The 25,134-nt window shown below is 40.9% G+C and overlaps 1 protein-coding gene across 3 annotated transcripts in view; it reads left to right on the top strand.

Annotated features, from left to right (window-relative positions):
• The window catches only part of MAPK11 (mitogen-activated protein kinase 11), a 74,140-nt gene that overhangs the window by 35,923 nt on the left and 13,083 nt on the right, over positions 1-25,134 (top strand). For 2 of the 3 annotated variants that reach the window (XM_053256451.1, XM_053256452.1), the window contains 7 exons: positions 3,856-3,885; positions 4,003-4,050; positions 6,836-6,950; positions 7,074-7,145; positions 9,881-9,960; positions 19,469-19,547; positions 22,199-22,372. In XM_053256451.1, the coding sequence (XP_053112426.1) occupies positions 3,856-3,885; positions 4,003-4,050; positions 6,836-6,950; positions 7,074-7,145; positions 9,881-9,960; positions 19,469-19,547; positions 22,199-22,372 (598 nt within the window). The remainder of the gene's footprint in view (positions 1-3,855; positions 3,886-4,002; positions 4,051-6,835; positions 6,951-7,073; positions 7,146-9,880; positions 9,961-19,468; positions 19,548-22,198; positions 22,373-25,134) is intronic. The other variant, XM_053256454.1, reaches the window with a different exon arrangement.

Below are 25,134 nucleotides of genomic sequence, written 5' to 3'. Positions count from 1 at the left end.
TTTCCTTTTCCACTTCTACTCACATATATTATTACTATTCTCAGTCATGTTGTAATCTTACTGCAAAAAAACAAACAAACCCCAAAACCAAGACTTTCCACAAACTATTTTTTGACAGGCCATTAGAGTTTCTCTTCTACAGCCTCCAATTTCCTTTCCCACCATGTTTCTTGTACTATAATGCAACCTGTGATACACTAGGAGTGCAGACTGTGAGCAATAATCTGTTAGTGCATGTACATAAACACATTTTATCCTCCTGCTGGTGGAACTTTGGGTTTAGATGAGGCATGTTTAGATTTGGGTTTAGATGAGGCACATAAGTTGTACCAGGCAGGCATCTTAGAAGAAGCATCCCGCCTTCTCTTACAAGCAGGATGGAATGCATTTTTAAAGATGGTGTATGCTCTCTGAAATAAATAAATACTAGCTGACCCCACACGGAGCATCTGTGCGGTAGTGCACTGAGCATGTGGCATTCACCCCTGCAACTCTCTGGCTCGCTCCCCCCCGTGCGCCACTCTCTGGCTCACTCCCCCCCGCGCGCCACTCTCCGGCTCGCCCTCCCCCCCCCGCGCGCCACTCTCCGGCTCGCCCTCCCCCCCCCACGCGCCACTCTCCGGCTCGCCCTCCCCCCCGCGCGCCACTCTCCGGCTCGCCCTCCCCCCCCGCGCGCCACTCTCCGGCTCGCCCTCCCCCCCCCGCGCGCCACTCTCCGGCTCGCCCTCCCCCCCTGCGCGCCACTCTCCGGCTCGCCCTCCCCCCCCGCGCGCCACTCTCCGGCTCGCCCTCCCCCCCCCCGCGCGCCACTCTCCGGCTCGCCCCCCCCCCGCGCGCCACGCTTTCAAGCTCCCTAGCATGTTTTGAGGTGGCGAACCGCCACCTGCCCTTTTCTGCCGAATTCCCTGTTAGGTAAATATATTGCAGCCCTGATTTCAAATAAACCAATGGTTTTGTAATCAAGATTAACAGCACTCACATATGTACCTATAAGTGACTTTTGGCTGCTGTGATATAGCTGTGATGTTGGATGGGATGATGTCAGAGAAGCTGTGAGAGAAAATATACAGAGGCACAAAACTTAGTACTGCTTGCTTTGCTTTTATGGTTCCGGATCCATAAAGAGGGAAGTCAACAGTACAGAGTTCTGGCAGTGAAAATGAATCAGAATTTCCCCTGTGAGATTTCCAAATGTGTAGAAAGCTTTAAGTTCTGGCTATGGAGTGAGTTGTGTTTCCTGCCACCCGCTGACATGCTATCCAAGGACATGGGAGTTTGGTAATACAGTTCTCACCATGTGGTCAGATGACTAATTTCCTGGGAGTTAGAGGTCCTATCCTGGATATTTTAAAGTGAAGGCCATGTGAAAGGGGCCTGATGTTTCAGCCATGATTGCTGGAGGATCGTATGTTACTCTCTCAATGTGGGAAGATGTAGTCATGATTGCCTATGCCTGTAATGGGCTCAAGAAGAAGGGAGCAGGCTCCATTTATCATCAACTAGTACCAGGGAAGGCATGCCTTTAGAATTCACAGATCTCCTTAACAAACCCCACGATCCAGGACCAGAGAAACCTAGCACCCAGCCATCTTCTGTAGGAACACTGCTGCTTCAATGAAGTGAATACTGTAACTTCCAGTGGGGTACTGTTGACCTAAATACAGATCGAAAGCTTAGTAGCTAAAAATGGAATACAATACTGTTCAAGGTGTTCAAGGCATGGGTCAGTAATCTGGAAAGGAATTGAAAATACTACCTTGTGTTTCTGGGTGTGTCTTTTGCGTAAAAGTGTGAACTGGTATTTCCATCAAGCAGTTCAGTCATTTTGTCGAGATTCTTCTTGTAGCAGCAATTGTAGGATAACATTTCTAATGGCTTTTGTTTACGTTTCTCTGTCTGTAAAATGAAGACAATAATGCTTCGCCCTCTAGACCAGGGATTCTCAATGTTGGGTCCCCAGATGTTATTGGACTTCAACTCCCATAATCCCCAGCCACAGTGGCCTTTGGTTGGGGATCGTGGGAGTTGAAGTACAATAACATCTGGGGACCCAACGTTGAGAATCCCTGCTCTAGACGGTCTGTCAGGTTTAATGATACAGTCTGTGAAGATGCTGCTCTTACAGCATTAACACTGTATAATTGTTAAGTATTTGTAGAAGTTAAAGGACATAATTTGGATTGGGAGGCCTTCTTTTGAATCCCAGTTGGGTGGGATTTGGTTGTGCCTTTTCACTGGTGATAGAAAAACACTCTGCACATGTTCACAGGTATTCTGTTATTTATTATTACTTCATATGTCCTAGTGGTGTATCCTGACATTACAAATTAGGGATATGCATGGAACTAGAGAATGCCAGTTTGAAGGTGGGGGGAGGATAGCTTTAAGGACCAAGGAGTGTGATCTTATACCTCCCTGCCACGTTTTCCCCATTGGCGCTGTGTTAAAAAATAATGATCCCATGGGCGGCAGAGTATGCACATCAGACCAGAAGTACCCCTGGAAGTACTGGTGCATGTGCGCATGACGTGTGCATGTGCACCAGGTACTTCCAGGGGTACTTTCAGTACAACATGCTGAAAGTTGTACTTTCAAGCTTAAAAGTTGTACTTCCAAGGAAGTACAACTGAAAGCTGTACTTTCAAGGAAGGGTGGCAAGAAGGTACATTGCTGCCCCACTGGACCATTTTTTAACACAGAGCCAGCAGGGGGAGGGGTAAGAACACCCCAGTCCGTAAAGCTACCCCCCCCCCCGAACAGACCAAACCGCTGGACTTTTGAACCGGTTCGGAAGCCCATAAAAGGGCCTCCAAACTAGTTTGTGGTTGTGCACATCCCTATTACAAACCAGTCATCATAGGCAGATTACCGCAGAGGCAATAGAGGCAATGCCTAGAGCAGCAGATCTGAAGCTGAAGCCAAGCAGATGTAGACCTGATCTCTGTCTGAATTAGAGATCTCTCTTAGTCCCCCTGTAAGTTTAATAACACACAGAGTTTAAAAACAAAAAGTAAAAAACATTTTGTCCTGTTGATGTGTGGCCCTTACTTGCCAGGGAGGTAGAAGAGGTTTCCTCTTCAGGAGGAGTCTTTTCTACCAGGAGATGGATTATGCAGAATGAGAATGCATCATACAGTTCTTGCTGCTCTTAGATTCTATGCATCTTGATTAAGGAAAGAGGAACATTATCTCCTACCCAGAATGTAGGATTTTCTGTGCACCAAGGATGGAGGCAAGAATGGGTATTGGAACCTGTTAATGACTATGAAGGCCTGGCTTATCTTTTCCTTGTATTTTATTTTACATTTGTATCCTACTCTTCCTCCAAGGAGCTCAGAGCAGTGTACATGGTTGTGTTTATCCTTACAAGAACCTTGTGGGGTAGATTAGGCTGAGAAATAAGTGACTAGCCCAGAGTCACCCAGCGAGTTTCATGGCTGAATGGGTATTTGAACTCGGATCTCCCCAGTCCTAGTCCAACATTCTAACTCTAACCACTGCACTGTGCTGACTAAATCTCCCCACTTTACTTGCATCAAAGCTATGGCTTTCTAGTTGAGATCTTAAGTTGCATTCCCAAGGACTACAGACTGAATTGCAAAAGACCTATATACATGAAAGTGTAAGTGCTTACATTAACTTTTTTTTTTAAGAACAAACTTCAGCTTTGGTTGATCAGTGGCATTTTTTCTTTTTACCTATAATGCTGTGTCTTACAATTGAAAATGTAGCCTAACCTAAATTTTTGTTCTGTAGAAAAACATCAGTCAGAGTGGATGATGCCTAATAGCTATCTTTAACCACTTGTATTTGACTCCAATTTGTGACCTTACCTATTTTCTTTTCATTTCACAGTATATTCATTCGGCTGGAATCATTCACCGGGTAAGATATGGATGATGGCAATATAATGCAGTGTTGTGTCATCTGTAAGACTTATTGTAATGACATTGTTAAGATACTGTTTTAACCCTATTTAACACATTTTTTTTTCTGATGCAGGACTTGAAACCCAGTAACCTAGCTGTAAATGAAGACTGTGAATTAAGGGTAGGATTCATGCTATTTTGATTATTTCAGGGAAAATCTGGAGTAAAGCATATTTCAAAGCAAATGTGAAACAGCAGTGCCCAATTTTGTTAAAGTAGCACTAATTTTTAATTATCCTTGTGATACTAGGCAAAAAAAAGTAAATTAATTTCTGAATCTTCACAAACATAATTCATTAGTTTTTCAGATTGGTCACACTTGCAAAATATTTGCTCTATGTAAATCTGATTAATTTAAGAATGAATAGAAAGTTCTTTGGTTTTTAAATCAGCTGCTGTGGAGGTTCTGGTTTTATCTTTTGGTTTCTATAGTGTTGCTCACATAAACAGTTGTCTATTTTCAGGCCCTGGACATCTAGATGAAACAAAAAATATGGCAGCTAACATAGAACTGTAATTACAGTACATGACTAGCATTTGGGAGGAAAAGATACATAGAAACTAATCTGTTATATTAATGATACACCAACAGTGTAATAGACATTGGAACTCACTTGACAGATGATAAGACCCTCTTGGTCATAGTGAATTTATTAAGATCCTCATATTTCTGTTCCAAAAAGTTTCATGCTACCATACCAAGATCTACTTTGGGAAGTCTTGATCAGTAATGTTTGTGTCACACTCTGTCCTTCAAGGCAAGAGAAGATACCTTCTATAAGTTGAATTATTATTCATTTATATTTTTATCCCACACTATTTGAATGGTCAGTTGTAAGAATATATGCAAATATAATCAATTTATAGGTCCCAACCCAGAAATCATCACATGAAGCAGCAGTGCCAACCACATGTTCATCATTATGAGTGAAGTTCCAATCCAGTAAGGGATATGGTGTCCACACCCTCAGTACTGGATGTGGGGATTCAGCAAAAGGTGGGGGCGGGTATCACCTGTCTGGCACTCTGCTGTTTGTCAGAGATATGATCTGAAAGGAAATTGATGTGTGGAAACTAGGATTCCCAGTTTTTGTTGACTACAACTCCCAGAACCCCCAGCTGCAGTGGCTTTTGCTTGGGGATTATGGGAGTTGTAGTCAACAAAATCTGGGAATCCCTGTTAGAGGGAACACTGATGGAAACAAACTGCAGATCACGGCTGTTAAATAATAATGAAGAAACAGTAAATAATGCCGGTTCTACTTAACTGCAATCACCAAATAACTAAAAGCAAGCAAAACTCTCTTATACTGCTTTCCAAAGGCATTCTGGATTTAGTGAACCCTACAGAGAAAAGGAGTTTTGTAACTAGGAGTCAACAATTCCTAGGAAAATTTTTTTTAAAACTTTGAAAAATAGTGAATTGTTCTGTTATTCCTAAGAAATTAACATAATTATGTTAATCATTATAAATTAACAATCAATATAAGACCAGTTCAAATGATGCCAGAAGCAGCACACATGAAGAGGAAGGGGTATGCCAAGAGCATGCCTATTGTGATGTCCTCTACAAAAGTCAACACCCTCTAGCTGTCCTTTGATCACCTGTAGGGGCTCTTCATCCAAATGCCTCTAAACCAGGCCTGCTCAACTTACGCCCCCCAGCTGTTTTTGAACTACAACTCCCATAATCAAGAGCCACAGTGGCACATAGCCAGGGATTATGGGAATTGTAGGCCAACATCTGCAGGAGGGCCAAAGTTGTGCAGCCCTGCCTAAACACATACGCCAAACACTTGTTTAAACAAGTATTTTTTGTGTGTCATGAGGGGCCTTTCAGATGAACAGACCTCACACATTATTAAGGAGCACACGTGCTGGGAGGACATCAGAATGTCCATGGAGGATGTTCTGATGGACACACTGAGAGTACACCCTCTCCTTCATGTGTGCTGCTGCTGTTATTGGTTGAACCAGCCCATAATGTGTAGAGAGCATATTTTATTTAATGTATTAGATGTATATTCTACCTTCATTCTATTATGATGCTCAAGGTGGTTTCCTTGGAATTCTCAGGCAGTCACCAGGCATAGATCAGACTTAGAATTGCTTAGCTTCAACAAGGTAGCTGTATCATGTACCCTCCGACCAATGTAATCTTCTGTTTTCCTCAGATTGTGTGCATGTTTTGTCACTGTCTCTCGGCTTGGGCAGACACAAGGTTAAGCACACTTTCCTTATACTTTTCAAGAATCTTTGGCTGTAGTCAGTGCTTTGCAACTTGATTGGTGGCCCAATCCTGAACCAACAACTGAGGTGGGGGACTATCTATAGGGTAACTTTTTCCGAAGCATTTTTTAAAAACACACGCATCCTGTCACCATACATACCTCTCCACCACTACCACTGATCTTTTGCTTCAGATTCATCTGCAACCATCAAACCCTCCTTTCCTCACACAGATATTCAGTTTTCTAGTCAGGCCTATGTTGTAGCCTCATAATTGGCTCTGTGCTGATTTGAGGCCTCTTCCAAGAAGTAATTAGGGGAGTCATATTAGAATCTGCAATAACCCAGGTGTTCCATAACGCTTCTGGTCTTCAGTAATAAGTGGCATAATCATGGGCATAATTGTCTAGCAACAGAAAAAATAAATTTTTCCCAGTCACCCTGCTGCTTTCTGTATGTGCCTTAAGCCACTGAAGTGACATGAAGATTGTAGCAGAGTCTTCTTGTGGGGGAAAGCAGAAGACAAAAATTATTTTGTGTTCTACCTTTGGCTAAATTTGGACCAAAGGTTCCTGTTGCCAAACCCTGGCTTAGATTAATCATTACAGCCAGAATGAAGAATGATATGGATGTTTATAATAAAAATAATGGGAAACTTTTTATTAATTATTCTGTAGATTTTAGACTTTGGGTTAGCCCGGCAAACTGATGATGAAATGACAGGTTATGTAGCAACACGATGGTACAGAGCACCAGAAATCATGTTAAATTGGATGCATTATAATCAAACAGGTACGTTTGAAAAATATTTTCTTCTATATGTGTTGTAAAATGAAAAATGTACCTTGAAGTCTTAGATTGGAAGGCATTGGTCCTCAGAGCCCCTTATCTCCTGGCTTGTTTGTGTTTTGGCAGTTGACATTTGGTCAGTTGGATGCATCATGGCAGAACTGCTGAAAGGCAAGGCCCTTTTTCCTGGAAACGACTGTATCCTTAACGTACAATGAAATCACACAAGTGCAAATACACTCCGGTCTTGCTCTGCTCTCATAACTGAAAAGCTTTTAAGACAGTGTTAGTAATTTAAGAAAAATTGGTACAGCAAACAACATGTTGCTAATCATTAAAGCAACCGTTTTTCACAGCTGGCCATGATAGCAGTCATAAAGAGTAACAACATTGTGTCCTTAAGCCACAGTTGGCTGCCTAAAATCTTTGGTTTTTTGTGCGTCATTTAAATAATGACTCAGATACAAAAACTGCTTGAAATAGATAGTTGTTGCTGGATTTGAGTTGGAGAATAACGCTGCTTAGACTAGAGGATTCATAAAGTCCTCAACAAACATAAGATGCCTCTCCCTGAGTTGAGAACACTCAGTACTATGTGAAAATATTAAGGTATGTTCCTATTTGGAGCTTATTGAAATGTCTGTGCTGGTCAACGACCGTAATAAAGATTATATATATATTGAAAAGTCATGATTAGGGCCTCTTTTGGGACTGCATCACAAGTATCAATAAACATATTAGAGTGGTGCATCCCATTCCCAGCACCAACATTACTGTGGATACACCTTCCACTCTAGAAGCCATGGGCTTACATTCTGTGGTCTGGCATTCCTTGACACTATTCTCATGATGGGGGAGAATCTGGTTAAGTGGGCCTAGCCTGGTTCTCCCTCATCGTGAGAACCACCGGGCTCACAGGCAAGCCCGATGGTTCCCCGGTGGCTAGCCTACCTACCAACCCCTCCTCTTAAATGAAGTTAAAGGAGCGAGTGCTCTGTTAACCTTGTTTTGTTGATTGTGTGCTGCCAAAGCGCACCTCTGCACCATGATGATGTGTGAGTCAACCCCTGACCAGGAGGCTCCAACTAGCTTCCCCGCCTCGGGGGTCTCCCCAGGATGCCCCATGTTCCAGGGCCCCTGTTCCCTGCCGGCCCTACCGGCTCCGTGATGGAGCCGGTAGTCATGTGGGTGGCCGGAGTGCTTGTTGTTTGATCGTCTGTCGTTTGATTCTCAAGCCCACTCTCCCCACCAAACCCATCCCGGCTCTACACGCGGATTGTGTGTAGAGCCTCCTTGTGTTTGCTCACGTTAGAGGCAACACCCCCTGCAAAGTAAACATGAGGGTCATGCAGGCAGCTTCCTTGGTGAGGATATGGATTTGTAATGCCAAGATCTAGTAAAATTTCCCCCTTTGTCATTCCTCAACAAGACTGCTGAAGAATAAGAGATAAAGATGATGATGAATATGATCCAGAAGACCCAAGAGGAAAAGATTTCCCTTATTCAGCTATACAGAGGAAAATATCTTTGAGTACCCCTGAAAACACAGCTCTTTGATTTTCAATAGCCAATACAAGGAAATAGGAATTCTTTGCATTCACTGGTTGATGTCCTGACTAGCGTTCTGTGTGTGTGTGTGTGCGCGCATCAGTTTATACTCGGTGTTTGTCCCCCTGTTTCAGAAGCATGGGCTCTTGCGCAAGAGTACAAATAACTCTGGAGCTTTCCAGATGCTCTGGGGGCACTCTGTTGGACCATAAACGCATCTCTGACCCTTGGTTTCAGGTTTGACAGAACAGAAAGCTTAATAATATGTTTGCCAGGAGTGTGGGCCCGCTTAATAATTATAATGGTGCAAAAAAACCTGGTTAGACTTGTAAATGGGTTTGGGAAGGAAACTATTTTCCTTAGAGCTTTGTTTTAAACTCAAATATGAGCTGAGATTAAACTTGTGGAGAAGACTGGCAAGGAGGAAGAACTTGACTTTTTCTTTATCTCAGATTAAAACCTGAACCAGAGAAAAAATTTCAGGGCCATAATCTCAGCTCATACTTAAGGCAGGTATAACAATTCTCTAATTAGTATTTTTGCATTAGAATTATTAAACTTGGCAGCATCACTATTAGTAATGTGTTTTAGCTGTTTCAATTAAATATGGCTGCTGTGGCACCCATAAAGAGACCCAGGATCATGTCCTCTTCTCATGTAATTCTCCCACATGTTTACTGAACATGGGGAGGGGGAGTGGAACTGTACCCTCTGGCTCTACTCACCAACATTGATGTGCCTACAGGCCGGACACACACACACACACACACACACACACACACACACACACAAAATAGCCATGTGTTCAGTTTTCATGAGAAAAGGGCTATCTGTGTTCTGTATGCAAGTGGAACCCTAATGATCAAGGTTCTCATTCATGGGTAGTTTATGATTAGAGCCTATGAAATTCAGTGACATGGTTAGTGGCTAGGGCCAGCAAGCAGAGTTCTGCTCCACTCTGCTTTAGTGAAGATATGGGGCAGTGATGCAAGAAGAGGGCTTCTGAGATCTCTTTTTAATCTGTCATTTTCCAAAAAGACTGTTCAGTTATTATGTTAATACAGGCAAGGTTCTAAAGGCCCTTTGGATTCACCAATGTAGTCATCCCCAAGTATCAGTTTGCCCAGGTTTTGTCATACAAAGAGGCTGCATTATGCCTGCAAAGAATCTTCACAGCTCAGGCAAACATTTCCAATGTCTCACCAAAAAATCTGGCCTCTTTTTGAGGTTTCCGGCCACATGTGCGGCACATTTTTTCTTTTCTTGGTTTGTTTTGCACCAAAGATCCCAAAAGAGATGAAGCAATGGTTATACATGTTCATAGCAGTTTATGTAAGCAAGGGACATATCAGTTTTTTTCTTGTAGTTTTCTTAAATCTTTGCAGATATTGACCAGCTAAAACGAATAATGGAAGTGGTTGGTACACCCAGTTCTGAGCTTCTCAAGAAAATCTCATCAGAGCATGTAAGTGTGACATTTTTTAAGTGTAGCAATTAGTTCTCCATTAAAAGAGAACTCTCTGTTAACTGGCTTATATTTATTAGCTGGGTTCTTGAGTTGTAGAGGAACAGAATGTTTTCTTTTCTGAACACTTTGTTAAGCTGCCAGTGGTACTCACAGGTGAGTGATCATTTTTTGAATGTTAAAGCTGCTGGGTGTTTTTAAATCCCATTGTGGGTTTAAACCCACAGCCCAGATGAAGTCTTGAATTCAGTAAAACCGAGTTAAATTATTAATAAATTCTAGTTTAGCAATTTCATGTTGGAGCCCCCTTTGGAGTCTTTTTCTTGAAGTTAAGTATGGTGACTGTGCTCAGTTGTAGAATGTTCTAGGAGACTGAAATGTTGTCCCATCAGTTTCTGAAGTGAGCAATTTTAATGTCAGATTTGTGTTGATTAATTTTCTTAGGAACATAGGAAGCTGCCTTCTACTGAGTCAGACCGTTGGTTCATCTAGCTCAGTATTGTCTACACAGACTGGCAGTGGCTTCTCCAAGGTTGCAGGCTGGAGTCTCTCTTAGCTCTATCTTGGAGATGCCAGGGAGGGAACATGGAGTCTTTTGCATGCAAGCATGCAGATGCTCTTCCCAGAGCAGCCCCATCCTCTAAGGGGAATATCTAGAGTACTCACACATGCAGTTTCCCATTCGAATGCAAACCAGAGTGGGCCCTGCTTAGCAAAGGGGACCATTCATACTAGGGGTATTCACGGACCGTTTTTTGTGGTTCGGTCAAAATTCAGACCGAATTTTGACCAAACTTCATGTCCGCATACTGGTTTGGTCGAACTCACTGGCTGACCTGGTCTGTTCAACCTAACCAGTTTGCGGACTTGCAGTTTGGTCCAAATTCTGCCTGAATTCGGTCTTAAAGGTGAGAGGGCACCTTTAAGATACAAGGGACTTACTAGTCCGTCGGTGGCTGCAGTAGTGGTACCGCTGCTCCTTGAAGGAGCAGACCCAGACCCAGTGCGTCTGCAGTGTTCCCTTTAGCAGCCTGCCCACACGGTAGCAGCGTGGGGCTGGAACTGGCCCCTACTCATCCAGAGAAGGGATTATCAAACCATAGCAAACCGATCCGCCAGAGATTGGGCTGGGTTCAGCTCGATCGCAGACTGGCCAGCCTTCCTGAAGGCTGGACTGGTTCGCGATTGAGCCATTTGAACCACCATGGTTTATGGTGGACTGGTTTGCTGCGAACTGTTCGTGCACACCCCTAAATCATGCTTGCTACCCATAATACCAGCATATGTCCTGTGTAAGCAACAGAAGAGCATCGGTGGCAGGTGATAGTATCTGTGTCATGCTGCTGTAATAAAATACAACCTTGCTGATGTGGCCAATGTTGCTATGTCCTGTAAAGTAGACCTGAGACAGATATGTCATCTGAGTTTGCTGCAGAGCCTAGTTCTTGGTGTGTCACTGTTAGATGTTACATTGTTGACGGTGCATAGCCATTTTAGCTTACTGAGCTGTCTATAAATAAGAACAGACCTATCCACAAAGACTTCTAAGAGATAAGTATGTCTACCCTGAATGTTTTGTAGATAATCAACAATGCATTCTTAGTTACAGCAGTTTAGGTAGGAACTGCAGATTTAAGAAGTACTGTTCCATCACTTCCTCTGATTTAAAATGGTAGCAGTGAATTGATAACAACAGTGTACCCACTGCTAATGTATCCGCAGCTTGATACCTAAGTTTCATGCTTAGACACCTAAAGTGCCTTGCATATGAAAGTTGAGTGACTCAATAATTGGTACCTTTGTCTCACACAGTTAGGCATATACCTTATGAATTGCTTTCAAGGCCATTGAGTTTCATGAATTGATAAGACAAAATAGTGGCTACTGTATGTATTGTTATATGTTGGAAATGTGGGCCCATTCTCAGACTCGTTCTGAGCAGTGCTGCCCCACTTGTGGAATGTTCTCCGTGCAGAAGCTTGCCTGCTCTAATGTCCTTTCATTGACTTTGTAATTCTCCTTTTATATTAAAGGTCAAAATTGAAATTGGTTGAATGAATGGTTTTTGAACATAATAATAATGAAATATCAGAAATATGCTTATTTCCAGACTGATGACTTTTAAAGCATACTACCCTCCCCTTCAATGAATAAATTGTGAATATGTTGTTTACCTGAGCTTCCATAACACTCTGGATGTTTAGGAGTTAACTGTTAGCTGTTTTAATGAAAAGCTGGTTCAGGAGAAAGGGATAGAGAATGGGAAACTGGCAAGGGAGGAAGGTGTGCTTAGCCCTTCCCCACCCACTATTTCTCTGCTTTAAATGTTCCTCCCCAGTAGCTTTTCACCAGTGAAGAACCCTGTGGTGAGGGGTGGGTGACACCTAGAGTCAGTTTGAAGCAGAATAATGGCAAGTGGGGATAAGTTATGTTTAGAACAGTGTTCCTCTGTTCTATATTCCCTCTCTTAGCATGTTCTTCCATTTTTTAAAAAAATGGTGTCAGGCTCATTTACATGAATTTGCTTGTAATGTTTAATTAGCCCCTAAGGCACTATTCACATAAAAGTATGAGGGTCATTCTATATGCCTCTTGATCAGAAGAAGATAAATCCTTTGAGAACTATAGCACTTGTATTGGATATAGGTAAGCATATGGAACCTGGCTTACACACAGCTGTGATGCCCAATATCTTAGAGACTGTTGATTCTCTTTCTTTCTTTTTAGCCTACTTTCCTTAAGGAAGGTAATCGTATGAGATCACCCGGCATTCTATGTGTGTCTGTCACCCCACCCTATCAACTTCGCAATGCCTGGATCAATATGAACCAAATTTGGCACAGTTGTAAGGACACATAGGGACACCCCAAGGGCATAGTTTCTGATAGTGTAATCCACCCCAATTCAAGATGGCAAACATTTAAATGTTTGAGGTGAAAGTGGGCTAACTTGTGAACCACCTAACCAATCTGAACCAAATTTGCTACAGCTATAGAGACACATAGAGATGCCTCAATGGTGTAGTTTGTAATGATGTCATCCAAGATGGCAGATGCATGAATGTTTGAGGTACAAGTGGGCTAACTTGTGGACCTTCTATCTGATTTGAACCAAATTTCACACATAAGGACACCTCAACACCATAGTTTGTGACGATGTCATCCATCATCTTGAACATTTGAGGCACAAATGGGCTAACTGCCTAATCGATTTGAACCAAATTTGCTACAGGTGTAGGGACACATAGGAATGGCTCAACGATGTAGTTTGTAATGATGTCATCCATTCTGATTTAAGATGGCAGACACGTGAATGTTTAGGGCTGTACTTGGCCAACTTGTGAGGATAGTAATTATCAATTAAGATTATAGTGAAAGGAAAGTAGGCAGATTAGTTCTTACCAAAACAACTTGTTTTGTTTTTGTCAAGGACAATATGTCATTATACTTAGTGTCTATGATATGATGGTTTGTTCTTTTGTAAACAACGCTTCATGGATCTCACTTTTATGTTTTGTTACATACTTGGGTCTATTCAAGTACATAAAAAATGGAAATGTGTTTCTGCAAAATGCTCACTAAAATAACAAGCGAGAGCATGCAAATAGGTTCAGTCAAATTTCTCTTTGTATTTGGTAAAATACTTGCCAGTAGGATTTCTGTAATAAAAGTCTGTTTTGCAAATTATGTGCTTAGTGCCATTAAGTATATTTTAGCAATGAGATTAAAGGGGGTAATTGAGGGATTAATTAGCTTTCCATTTTGTGAACAAATAATGAATGCATGCAATAAAAAAATTTGACAGTTACAATAATAGTACTTTTGTTACAAAAATATAAAAAGAGACTATGAAGAGATACTTAGAAAAATATCTGATACGAGGTAGATGAATTACTGTTGAGAGAATTTACATACATGTTGTAACTCAAATGTTTGACACCTTCTGTATGGTGATGCAATTGTAAAATGATACTCCTAAAAGAAACTATTGTTTTGTGGTGAGGAAAAACTATCCATATGGACATCTTCCTGCAATGATATTTTGCTGCACAGGACCACAAAGCGTCTGAATATTGCATTCTACACTTCTGGTAGAGCATCTTTCAATTTGGTCCACATACTTGGGGAGCAGGAAGTGCATCTTTGGTTGGATACAACCATTTTTACAACATATTCAGGTATAGATCTTATCTATGGGCAAAGGGAGCAGTGCTCATTTAGTCAGCCATGTTGTCACTGCCTTCATTGTGTGTGCCTACTGCCTCCTTCTGTTGTTTCCTGCTGCTGTTTTAAGAGATGAGAGGTGGGTGACGGTAGCAAAAAACAAATGAAAAGCCCCAGCTCTTTTAAAAATATTGATATTAATAAGGCAGGAGATAATAAGCATGCTCAATTTTGTTTTTGCAAAGTGGGCGGTCCTAGGACTTCCCTATAAACCTATCAGAGAGGGGCTAGGCTAACTTTTTAAAATTATTTTACATTTTTATCCTGCTCTTCCTCCAAGGAGCCGAGAGCAGTGTACATGATTATGTTTATCCTCACAACAACCTTGTAAGGTAGGTTAGGCTGAATGATAAGTGACTGGCCCAGAGTCACCCAGTGAGTTTCATGGCTGAATAGGGATTTTAACAGCAAATCAGAGTACCCAGAGGATGGGGAAGTATTTTTCTTTTATCTACAAAGAAGAATCCAGTCACCATTTTGGTTAGAGTGCAGGTAAGCTGGCTGGCTGGCTGTTGGTAAGTCTGATCTTTTTCTGGCTTCTTTGTCTGTGTTTGTCTGGAGGGGAAGAATGCAACTCTTGCTTTCTCTCCCTTACAAACTGATCTGTATGCAAAGCATTATGGCCCATTCCCAAAATGACATGTCATAAAACACTGGAAGGAACAGCAAACTGTAAGACTGGACTAATGAGATTAGAAACTGCCATAAGAAGCCAGAAAGTCAATTTTAGGGCATATGCATGGATTTCTGAGTACAAACTGCATTTCAAATAGTTGCAGAAGTGGCTTTGCATGTGGGTGTGGTGTAGAGAAGGAATGGATTCTTTTGGAAGGAAAATAATTTTTAAAATCCATGTGCTCTGCAGAGAGCTAACTAGGTTTTTTTTTCTGTAGTCAGTATCTATAGCATTAATATGTCCACTGAGGGTTATGGTTTATTGGGCAAAGATTAAGGAAGTGATTTCTATTGGGGGGGAGGATTCTTGCTTGCTAGTATGGACACCAAGGCTAAGCAGTGGGCACCCAAGGCAGGCAGAGAGTGGCACCCAGCTGTTCAGCAGGCATTGAATAGGGAGAAGGTGTCCCCATGCATATTCGTTCCCCATGTTGTGTAAGTTACAGAAGATGGTTCATAGCATAGCAGCAAGCACAACTGAAACATCTGTGATTTTCCTATTATTTGTATATGCATGTTTGAAATAGGCAGGCAGAGCTGCCCTTGTAACGTAAGAATGCATTTGTTCTCCACTTGAATGAATCAATTTATTACAGCCATAGGCCATACAGAGAACATACAAAGATTAAAACAAGATTAAAAGCAAAATATGCCAGCAGTAATATAATACATAATTATCAGGACAAAACAATAGCTCCTAAGAATTAGATCTTAAACAGGATCTTAGTCTAATAGCGACATAAAAGAATTTCACCAGTGAGAACTTTTCGGTTAGTATACCAACCCAAACAACTTATCTTGTTTCTCCACTTTTGTAGCTGGTCTCTGCTTTAGCTCTGGCTTATATAGATTTATTTACTTTTACGTGCATATGTGTTTACTTTTACATGTGCTTCGTCCAATAAGCCCAGAGTGATGGGTTATCCTCCCAACAGTGCTTTGAGGAAGGTTATGCTGAGAGATATGTGACTGTCCCAGAGTCACCCAGTGAGTTTCATGGTTGAATGGGAATTTGAACTTGAATTTCCACAGTCTAGTCAATCACACTAACCACTGTACCACTCTGGCTCAGAGTTCTTTCTTGTTGATATTATTTATTAGTAGCAATACTCATTTTTGAAATAATCAGGCAGACAGAGCTGCCCTGTTGACTTCAGAATGCATTTACTCTCCATGGGAACATCCTTTTGTAGCTGCTCTGTGCTTTACTTGTGGCTTGTACAGTTCTTTTCGTGCATTTCTGTGTGTGCTTGTTTTTTTGATCCTGTTGTGTTAGATACAAATCTACACACTACTGTAGTCCTGTTAAGCACTATAAAGCAACTGAGGTTTTCCATATTTCTCTATATCTCTGCTGATGAGCAATGGAGATTTGTGTGCTTGTGTGTATATGTATTGTGATCCCACTCATTAGCTACAAATCTACACTTTTCCAGTTCTTGCTAAGGCACCCACCTAAGCCTGGCTCCACCTCCGCAACTGCCCACAATTGGCTCTAGCTCTCACTACCTGTGACTCCACCCACCACCTACTCTGCCTAGTGCCCCCACCACAAGTCCCAGGTATCACCAGCCACCACTGAATATATTCTACAACAGATTTTACCATACCTCCAGCTGATGTGTGGCAAAATCCGCCTTACCACCTGGCAGGATGATGCAGACAAGCAAGATGGTTGTCTGTTCATCTTATATGGCCTCTTTCTCATCACAAATAGAGCTTCCCAGTCTTTCTCTGCCATTGGAATATAACCAAAATTCTCTGCTGGTTGAGATGGAAGAGTAGGAAGTACAGATTGCTTGTGCTTCTCTGACACATTTGAAGCTGCTCTGCACTGTTGGTCATATGCTTCCTTGACTACTGAGACTCAATGTGGTACAGTAGCCAAAGTGTTGAATGGATACCAGAAACTCAGGTTTAAACCTCTCCTCTTGGTTACATTCACAAAGTGGCTTTGAACAAGTCAGTTCTCTTGCCAGCATAACTTATCTCACAGGGTAGTTGGGACTTAAATGCCACTGGTCCAATGCATATGTTAGATTTGCAGCATCGGAGCAACAGGGACCTTTACATACAGCAGGCTTTACGGGGAGGCTTTACTGCGAACTCGACTGACACAAATAGCAGATTTTTAAATCGGGCTACACTCTAACGTGCAATGAAAACCCAAATTGTGTGTGAACTGCTTCCCGATAACTTGCAGGGACTTCAGGGGAAATCTGGCCAATATGTGAATGCACTCCCTCCATTCCAGAGCAGATGTGAGTTAAAGGGCTTTAAAAGCCCCATGTGAAAAACTTCGAGGTGGTGTTAGTGTGTAGTATTGCTTTGCCTATTTCACACGGTTCCCTTTTGTATTTATTACTGGCCCTATGGGCTAGACCAGGGATTCTCAATGTTGGGTCCTCAGATGTTATTGGACTTCAACACCCATAATCCCCCACCAAAGGCCACTGGGGCTGGGGATTATGGGAGTTGAAGTCCAATAACATCTGGGGACCCAACGTTGAGAATCCCTGGGCTAGACCATGCAGAAGTGGCTTCTTTGATGAAAAGGTAACAAATGAATTTAGCTGCAGCTCCTTAGCTCCTTCTTAGGGTAGAATAAAAATTTAATAAATACATTTGCTTTACTCAAAGGCTTACAAAACAATAGCAATTAGTGGAATAACTAACTGACAATAAGCTCTTGGTTCCATCTGTTACCACCCTCAATTATTTTACTTTTAGCCATTTAGATCTTCAAACTTTTCCTAAAAAGAGTTTCTTAAAATTATGCCAAGTGGTTCCTAGCTTCACAGAACTTAAAAGGTTCCATTGTTACAATGTGGTTCCTGCTGTATGATTACAGTCTGTTGGCTTCCATCCTTCTGTTCAATCATCAGTTTCCAGGCATGTAGTTCTCCCCTTCTGCACTGATACTGCCTCTCCTGGATAATAAAAATAGATTTATAGAGAGGCACAAAAGGAGTTTTTAGTAACTCTCATACAATCAGTAGTGAACATGAACTCACTTTCCCGCACCAACTGGATCCTGTCTGCAGGTATATATCCTCCTGTATTGGGGAGATGAACAGGTGGAAATGTAGGTTAGCCAGATTTGTTCTCACAAGGAAGAGGACTGATCATGACCTGAAGCACAAAACCACTATGGAATCTAAAGAAGCAGAAATGTAACACTTTGATGTCTCTGGTACATGGGAAAAGATGCTCTATGGGTAAAGTGAGCCCTCTCTCAAACACAGTTCTTTCCCCCCCTCCTAGACAATTACAGAGACTTGCCATTGTAGATATCAGCCATAATCTGCCTGGAGCATGAGCAAAGGGGAACATTGTCCCACATGGAGTATGAGACTTGGTTCACTTACATGGATTTATGCAGCAAATGGGTTCTCTGCCCTGCATGTTGTGTCAAATTGTGACACATGTCTGATAACTTAAATGGAGAACTATTATAAAACATGTTGGTGATGTTCCCAGATTTGAGATGATGTAAATGCTCTAGACTCTGAAGGGTAATTACTATGGAGCTTACTGGAACATGGAGGAAAAACTGGCAAGTAAACAGGATGTGGTCAAGCTCCGGTTGAATCTTACATCAAAAGCCCATTGGGAGGCAAACTGAAAATGCATATAACAAAGTCCTGACAGGTTTTTTTAGAATGAAAAACAGCATCAGGAGGCTGTAGTTTTGAGTGGAAATTATCTGGAGGAACGGGGTGTGCCATTCAAATGCTTAAAATTGCAGCCCCTGAAGCTGCTTTTTCTTAAAAATGAAATTGAGCTTTATTGCATGCATTCTGTATACACCATCTAGCTACCCCCTGAAATAAGGCATATATAAGCTGCTAACAAACATGATCTTTCATATGAAGAACAGGATAGGGAATTAATTTATTAATAATAAATAAATAAATAAATAAATAATTCGATTTCTATACCGCCTTTCCAAAAATGGCTCAGGGCGGTTTACACAGAAAAATAATAAATGAATAAGATAGATCCCTGTCCCTAAAGGGCTCACAATCGAAAAAGAAACATACGATAGACACCAGCAACAGTCACTGGAGGTACTGTGCTGGGGGTGGTTAGGGCCAGTTACGGGCTAGAAAATAATTGGTATGTCAAAAATATCTGGTTTTTGCGTATGAGAGAGAATGGCATATCTGTCTTTTTATTGCTTTGATGGGTAGACATGTAGAAAGTCGGATTACTCATATTGATGTCTCTGAGGACATAGCACCTCTTGGGAGATCACAGCCACTGCCATTCTAGTTCACCTTTGCAGCTCTGAATACTGGAAGCTGGGGACTCTGAGGTCATGTATTTAGTAAGTAGTATCTAATTTAAATCTGTATTTAGTGCAGGCGAATTGAATAAAGAGAGTTCAAAGAGTTTTTCCTAAGTGAACTGAAGAGTGACAAACTCCACTTTCTGGGATATATACGGTAGATATAGATACACACACACACACACACACAAAATATGGTTGGCTGATTAAGATTAAATGCAGTTATTTTCATGTTTGGGTAGCATAACACGTATGTATGATACTTTTCCAAGAGCGGTTTTTTAAAACCACAACTTGCCTATGTCATTCTTCACCCCAGGCCAGAAAGTACATAGAATCTCTACCGCATATGCCTCAACAGGATCTAAAAACAGTATTTCGTGGAGCTACCCCATTAGGTAAGAATTCTTGAGGTTTTAGTATCTCTCATGGTTGGTTTTCAAAGAGACATAACAAAATCACATGAAAAAGCACAGTAGTGTGAATTTCTAAATATCTTTAGCTCAATAGCAGAACTAATAAATCAGTATTTTATATATGCTTCCCTCATACATGCAAGGAAATCTTATGTGGATTTAAATAAAGGTTTATTGAGCAACAACTCCATTTTCTTGTTTTCCTTCTCCCTGACTTATCCCTCACACTCTCTACGGGATCTCCCTTAGGACAAATGTCTAAACAATCTGCAAAAGATAACTGGATAGGACACAACAAACATAAATACTGAATCAGGCACTAAAGAACTCAAGGAAGAGTCTCTCTTTTCAGCACCACCCTTTTGCAGTTGCTCAGAAATACTAAGGAGATGTGTTAACACTCGCTGACATCCTAACGAAGGATGCACATTCATAGGGACTGTGGGGATGGAGGGTGCACTCTCATGCAACTCCCAGTCCTCTTCTGCTTGCAGTGTTGTGCAAGAGCATTAATACTTGCGAAAGCGGCACACACTCCAAAAGAGCAAGGGCTCCCACTTCATCCCCACAGACCCTACTAACATGTGTTCTTTGTTACTCAGGATGTTAGCCACTGGATTTAATTGCATGGCAGGAGAATACAGGTAGCTACTTCTTGTGCTGTTCAGGCACTGCACAGTAGGCTTAGAAAAGGCTTCTGTGTGGCTTCTACTCATCTCAATCTACCTTCAGGTTGCCATCAGGCTGATGTCCATCATTTGCTGCCAATGTAGCCTGTAACCCTGCCTGGTAGAATAGGATGGGGAGTATTCTTTCTTCCTTAGCTTAGTAAATAGTAATACAAGAAACTTGTTAGGTAAATGGTGGTACTTGGTATAGTTCATTTCTATAAAATGTCCCATGGCCCAACCCTCCCCGAAGGTTTGCTGTTTGTCGGGATGGGTGGGCTTAGGGATCACCAACACATTATGCTACACCCTAGCTTGCCTCTATAGCGCTTATACAGATCTAAGCGTGTATGAGGGAGTGACTGTGCAGAACCCAGAGCCTTTTAAGAATCAGGTTGTGTAACGCATACATAAGCTGATTCCTTTTTGTTAATTTAAAAAGTAGGGTCCATAAAATGCTTATGGACCCTATAATTCAAATTGAGCAGTCTTCCCTTTTCCCTCTTAACATTCAGCTACCTTCTTTAAGACTGTCCCATGACAACACAGCCTTAAACAAAGTAGCTGAGCTCATAGCAACCAGTTAGGACCCATTATGACCTTGAAACAGATAAGTTGCTTGTTGGCAGGCAACATTCACAGCCTATTGACTGTGATTGTGATTGTTCTAGTAATGTATTAGTAATTAAGCCATTATCATGATGTAATTAAGAGCTATTCTATAGACAATATTTTGTATATAGGAACTGGTTTTCAAGGTGCAAAACACATGAATAAGCATCAGTTATATAGGATGCCTAAGTCCACAAATCCATTATTTGCTTTCTTCTAATGGACACATGTACACTGACCTGATCTTTTTCATTTATCATGGTTCGCATGTATTTTGAAGGGGATTATACAGGTGAAACTCGGAAAATTAGAATATCGTGCAAAAGTCAATTAATTTCAGTAATGCAAATTAAAAGGTGAAACTGATATATGAGACAGAAGCATTACATGCAAAGCGAGATAAGTCAAGCCTTAATTTGTTATAATTGTGATGATCATGGCGTACAGCTCATGAAAACCCCAAATCCACAATCTCAGAAAATTAGAATATTACATGGAACCAAGAAGACAAGGATTGAAGAATAGAACAATATCGGACCTCTGAAAAGTATAAGCATGCATATGTATTCAGTACTTGGTTTGGGCCCCTTTTGCAGCAATTACTGCCTCAATGCGGCGTGGCATGGATGCTATCAGCCTGTGGCACTGATGAGGTATTATGGAAGACCAGGATGCTTCATTAGCGGCCTTCAGCAATTCTGCATTGTTTGGTCTCATGTCTCTCATCCTTCTCTTGGCAATGCCCCATAGATTCTCTATGGGGTCAGGTCAGGCGAGTTTGCTGGCCAATCAAGCACAGTACACTGTATACTTTTCAGAGGTCCAATATTGTTCTATTCTTCAATCCTTGTCTTATTGGTTCCATGTAATATTCTAATTTTCTGAGATTGTGGATTTGGGGTTTTCATGAGCTGTACGCCATGATCATCACAATTATAACAAATTAAGGCTTGACTTATCTTGCTTTGCATGTAATGCGTCTGTCTCATATATCAGTTTCACCTTTTAATTTGCATTACTGAAATTAATGGACTTTTGCACGATATTCTAATTTTCCGAGTTTCACCTGTACAAGTCATTATTATACAGCTGGGTTACTTTTTGTAACTGTCTGCTTGTAATTAGGAACCAATTCCCATGTACAAAATGTATTGTGTGAATTAAACACCATGTCGATGATGCTATGTTTTTCTTCTTTAATTAAGATTGCTATAGATCTTGCACCTTGAACAGGAAAAGATATTCTATTTTAAGATTAAGTGAGGAACATATAGAATTTTGCTATTAAGTTCATATTGGTTAAAAGGAAATGGATTAGCAACTTTATTTTGAGTTTTGTCTCTAAAATCTTAGCTGTGGATCTTCTTGAGAAAATGCTTATCCTGGATAGTGATAAAAGAATAACTGCCTCAGAAGCACTTGCACATCCATACTTTGTACAATATCATGATCCTGATGATGAACCTGAGGCAGAGCTATATGATGAGTCAATAGAGAATAAAGAACGGATCATAGATGAATGGAAAGGTAAGAACACGCTTTGTGATAATTAAAATGTAAAATAAAAAAATGTTTAAAATATCACTTGTATTAAATAGCAGCATGATTTTAATTCCCACCCAACTTAAGCTGATCTTGCATGAGAGTAGACAAAGGATTGTGAGACTGTTCTCACATGCAGCCTAACCCACGGTTAGGCTGCGTGTGAGAACCACCGAGATGGGGCCCTAGCCCAGTGGTGCAGCACCGCCTAGCCCCACTTCTTAGCCTGGCTGTTAGCCAAGGTTAAGGGAGCAAGAGCTTCCTTAACCCTGGCTACAGGCTCGTGTGTGAACCGGGCTACTAGTAGCCAACCTCATACAGAGATGGTCACCTAGAGTGCCTGTCTCTTGGGGGAATCCCACAATGCATTGCATGTGTTGCATGGTGCATTGTGAGATTCACAGAGGCCAGGACAGTGAGTCCCAGCCTCTGTTTACCAGATTCATCCACACTGCTCTTGGCAGCACTGATCATGTGGGCGTGCGGCTTGTGTACTGCCCAGGCTGTGAGCAGTCATCTGGGGGAAGGTAGGTTGAACCCTGCCTCCTACACCTGACCGACCAAGTGCGGTCGTGTGAACAGCCCGTGTATCTGGAAATAAAGTGCTGTAGAAGATCTAATGCAGAGTTAATTTAGAGATATTTCTCAATTAGTAGCTTAGAGGCTGTATTTGCCGTTGATGATATATGAAGGCTTTTTAGGAAATGTGTTGAAATCTTGTGTTCCACCAGGCCTTTGAAGGTACATGGAACATCTTGACAGCTTTTCTCAAGTTCCTGAATTTGCTTTATGAATTTATCAAGTTCCTTTATGAACTTGAGTTTTAGAGTAGTTTTGTAAATTGGCTTTATGATGTGTTATGTTTATGTGACTTTTGTTTTTTTATTGTTAAGCCCACTTGGGAGCTAACAGGCCAAAAATAACTGACCAAATACAAGAAATAATCATCGCCATTCTTCTATTTACGTACACAAGTTTCATCCTTCTTTCCTGAACATATATCTGCTATAAAACAACTACATTTTCAGCTGTCTGTATGCATGCTGTTGGCTGTGCCTTTGAGTCAAGAAGACTCCACAATTTCTATCTAACACTGACAAGCTGCTTTCCACAATGCATGGCTTCCTTAGAACTGCTGTATAGATAACTTTAAGCTGAAAGTAGGACTGACATTAACTTTCTTTTGATATATTTCAAAGCAAATATAGTTTTACGCTCTGTGCTCAGCTTTTAAATTAGAGATAAAAAATTTCCACTGTGCAGAATGGCAAGTACAGTGTCCATGATCTACTTATATGCCCTTGAAATAGATTTTGAATGAAAATTTAATAGTGTCTCACTGTTAACCCAGTGTACAACAGCAGGGTCCACCCCAGCTTGATATTTAGATATCTGTGGTCTAGGCTTTGATGACTTCTAATATGATTTTATCTAGCATTAGGAAAATCTTTTCCAAAAACACTTTCCCATCTAAAAGTGGCAATAGGAATACTGGGTCGTTGGGTTTTTTTTTAATGATCTCTTGTTGTTTTGACATTTAATTTATGTGGGTACAAACAGAACATCTGGCTCTTCAAGCTGTTTCTCTAAGGAGAAGCAGAATTAATATTTCAGTTGCTGCATTCAAGCGACTATATGTACTTTCATTCCATACTGTGAATAATTGAGTGCCTAGGCAGTCTTACGTAAGACTTCTCTTTAAAGATTTGTTCAAGAGGCATTTCTCTATCAGCTTTATAGAATCTACTCAAAATTCTAGAAGGCAAAAAAAAAAAATCAAGGTTTTTGACTTTTTTAAAAAATGGAAATGGATCACTTTGCCTGGTTTAATTCAGTAGCTTTCTGTGCCTTAGGGAAAGATCTCTTGCTTAGCTTTATTTTGAAATATAAAGAAGAAAAGGCAATTTGTACATTATGTGCAAACTTATAATAGAAAGCAACTACTTATATACAAAATGAAATTGCCAGGGCCCATTTTGGACACTGAATTGTATTGGAGCACTGATGAAACTAAGTGGATTTGGACCTGGATGAGAGACTACTGAATGCTTCTATTTAAGTCACTATGAACTTTTTAAAAGAAAAGTGGAATATAAGAATTGTTTTAAAAGTTATTATTTTCCTACACAGAAAGCAGAATGTACAGATGGCTTTGGGGTATTTTTCTACAAAGATGTGCTTTCTGTGGAAGAGGGCCATATTTTAAGATGTTGCTACCTGCTTGTCCAATTCTAATTTTCCACTGAGAAACAAGAAAGCTCCTCTTTCCACAACTTACAAAAATTAAGATAAACTTCTGTATGATACAAAGGGGGGTTCTCTTTTCATCCTTATATTAAAAACCAAACACCCTTGCAGATTGATCTACTAAAAGTGGTGGTGAATAGGATTGAACTTCTAGGTTTCTAGTGGGTAAGATGGTTTCTTTATTGACCCAACTTATTTTTTTGGTCTAATAATAACATTTAGCATATTTAATTAATAAATTTATATCCAATATTTTTATTCCTTCAAATGTCTAAAGAATTGGGGATCCCCATGTAGAGCCTTTCCAAATACTTTCAGCTGCTGCATACTTTATAGCACATGAATAGGGCAGAGATTGAAAACCAAATGTATGGGTTAGAAGCATCTGAGATATACAGTATTTTTAATAGCCAAGTCTAATGGGAAAAGACTATTGTGTGTTGCCTATGTCAATTATAATTTACAACAGATTTTCTAGGGCAGTGGGTTTTATGAATATC

This window comes from Hemicordylus capensis, chromosome 5 (assembly GCF_027244095.1).
Source record: "Hemicordylus capensis ecotype Gifberg chromosome 5, rHemCap1.1.pri, whole genome shotgun sequence".
Lineage (NCBI taxonomy): Eukaryota > Metazoa > Chordata > Lepidosauria > Squamata > Cordylidae > Hemicordylus > Hemicordylus capensis.
This window is presented reverse-complemented; position numbering and strand designations above follow the sequence as displayed.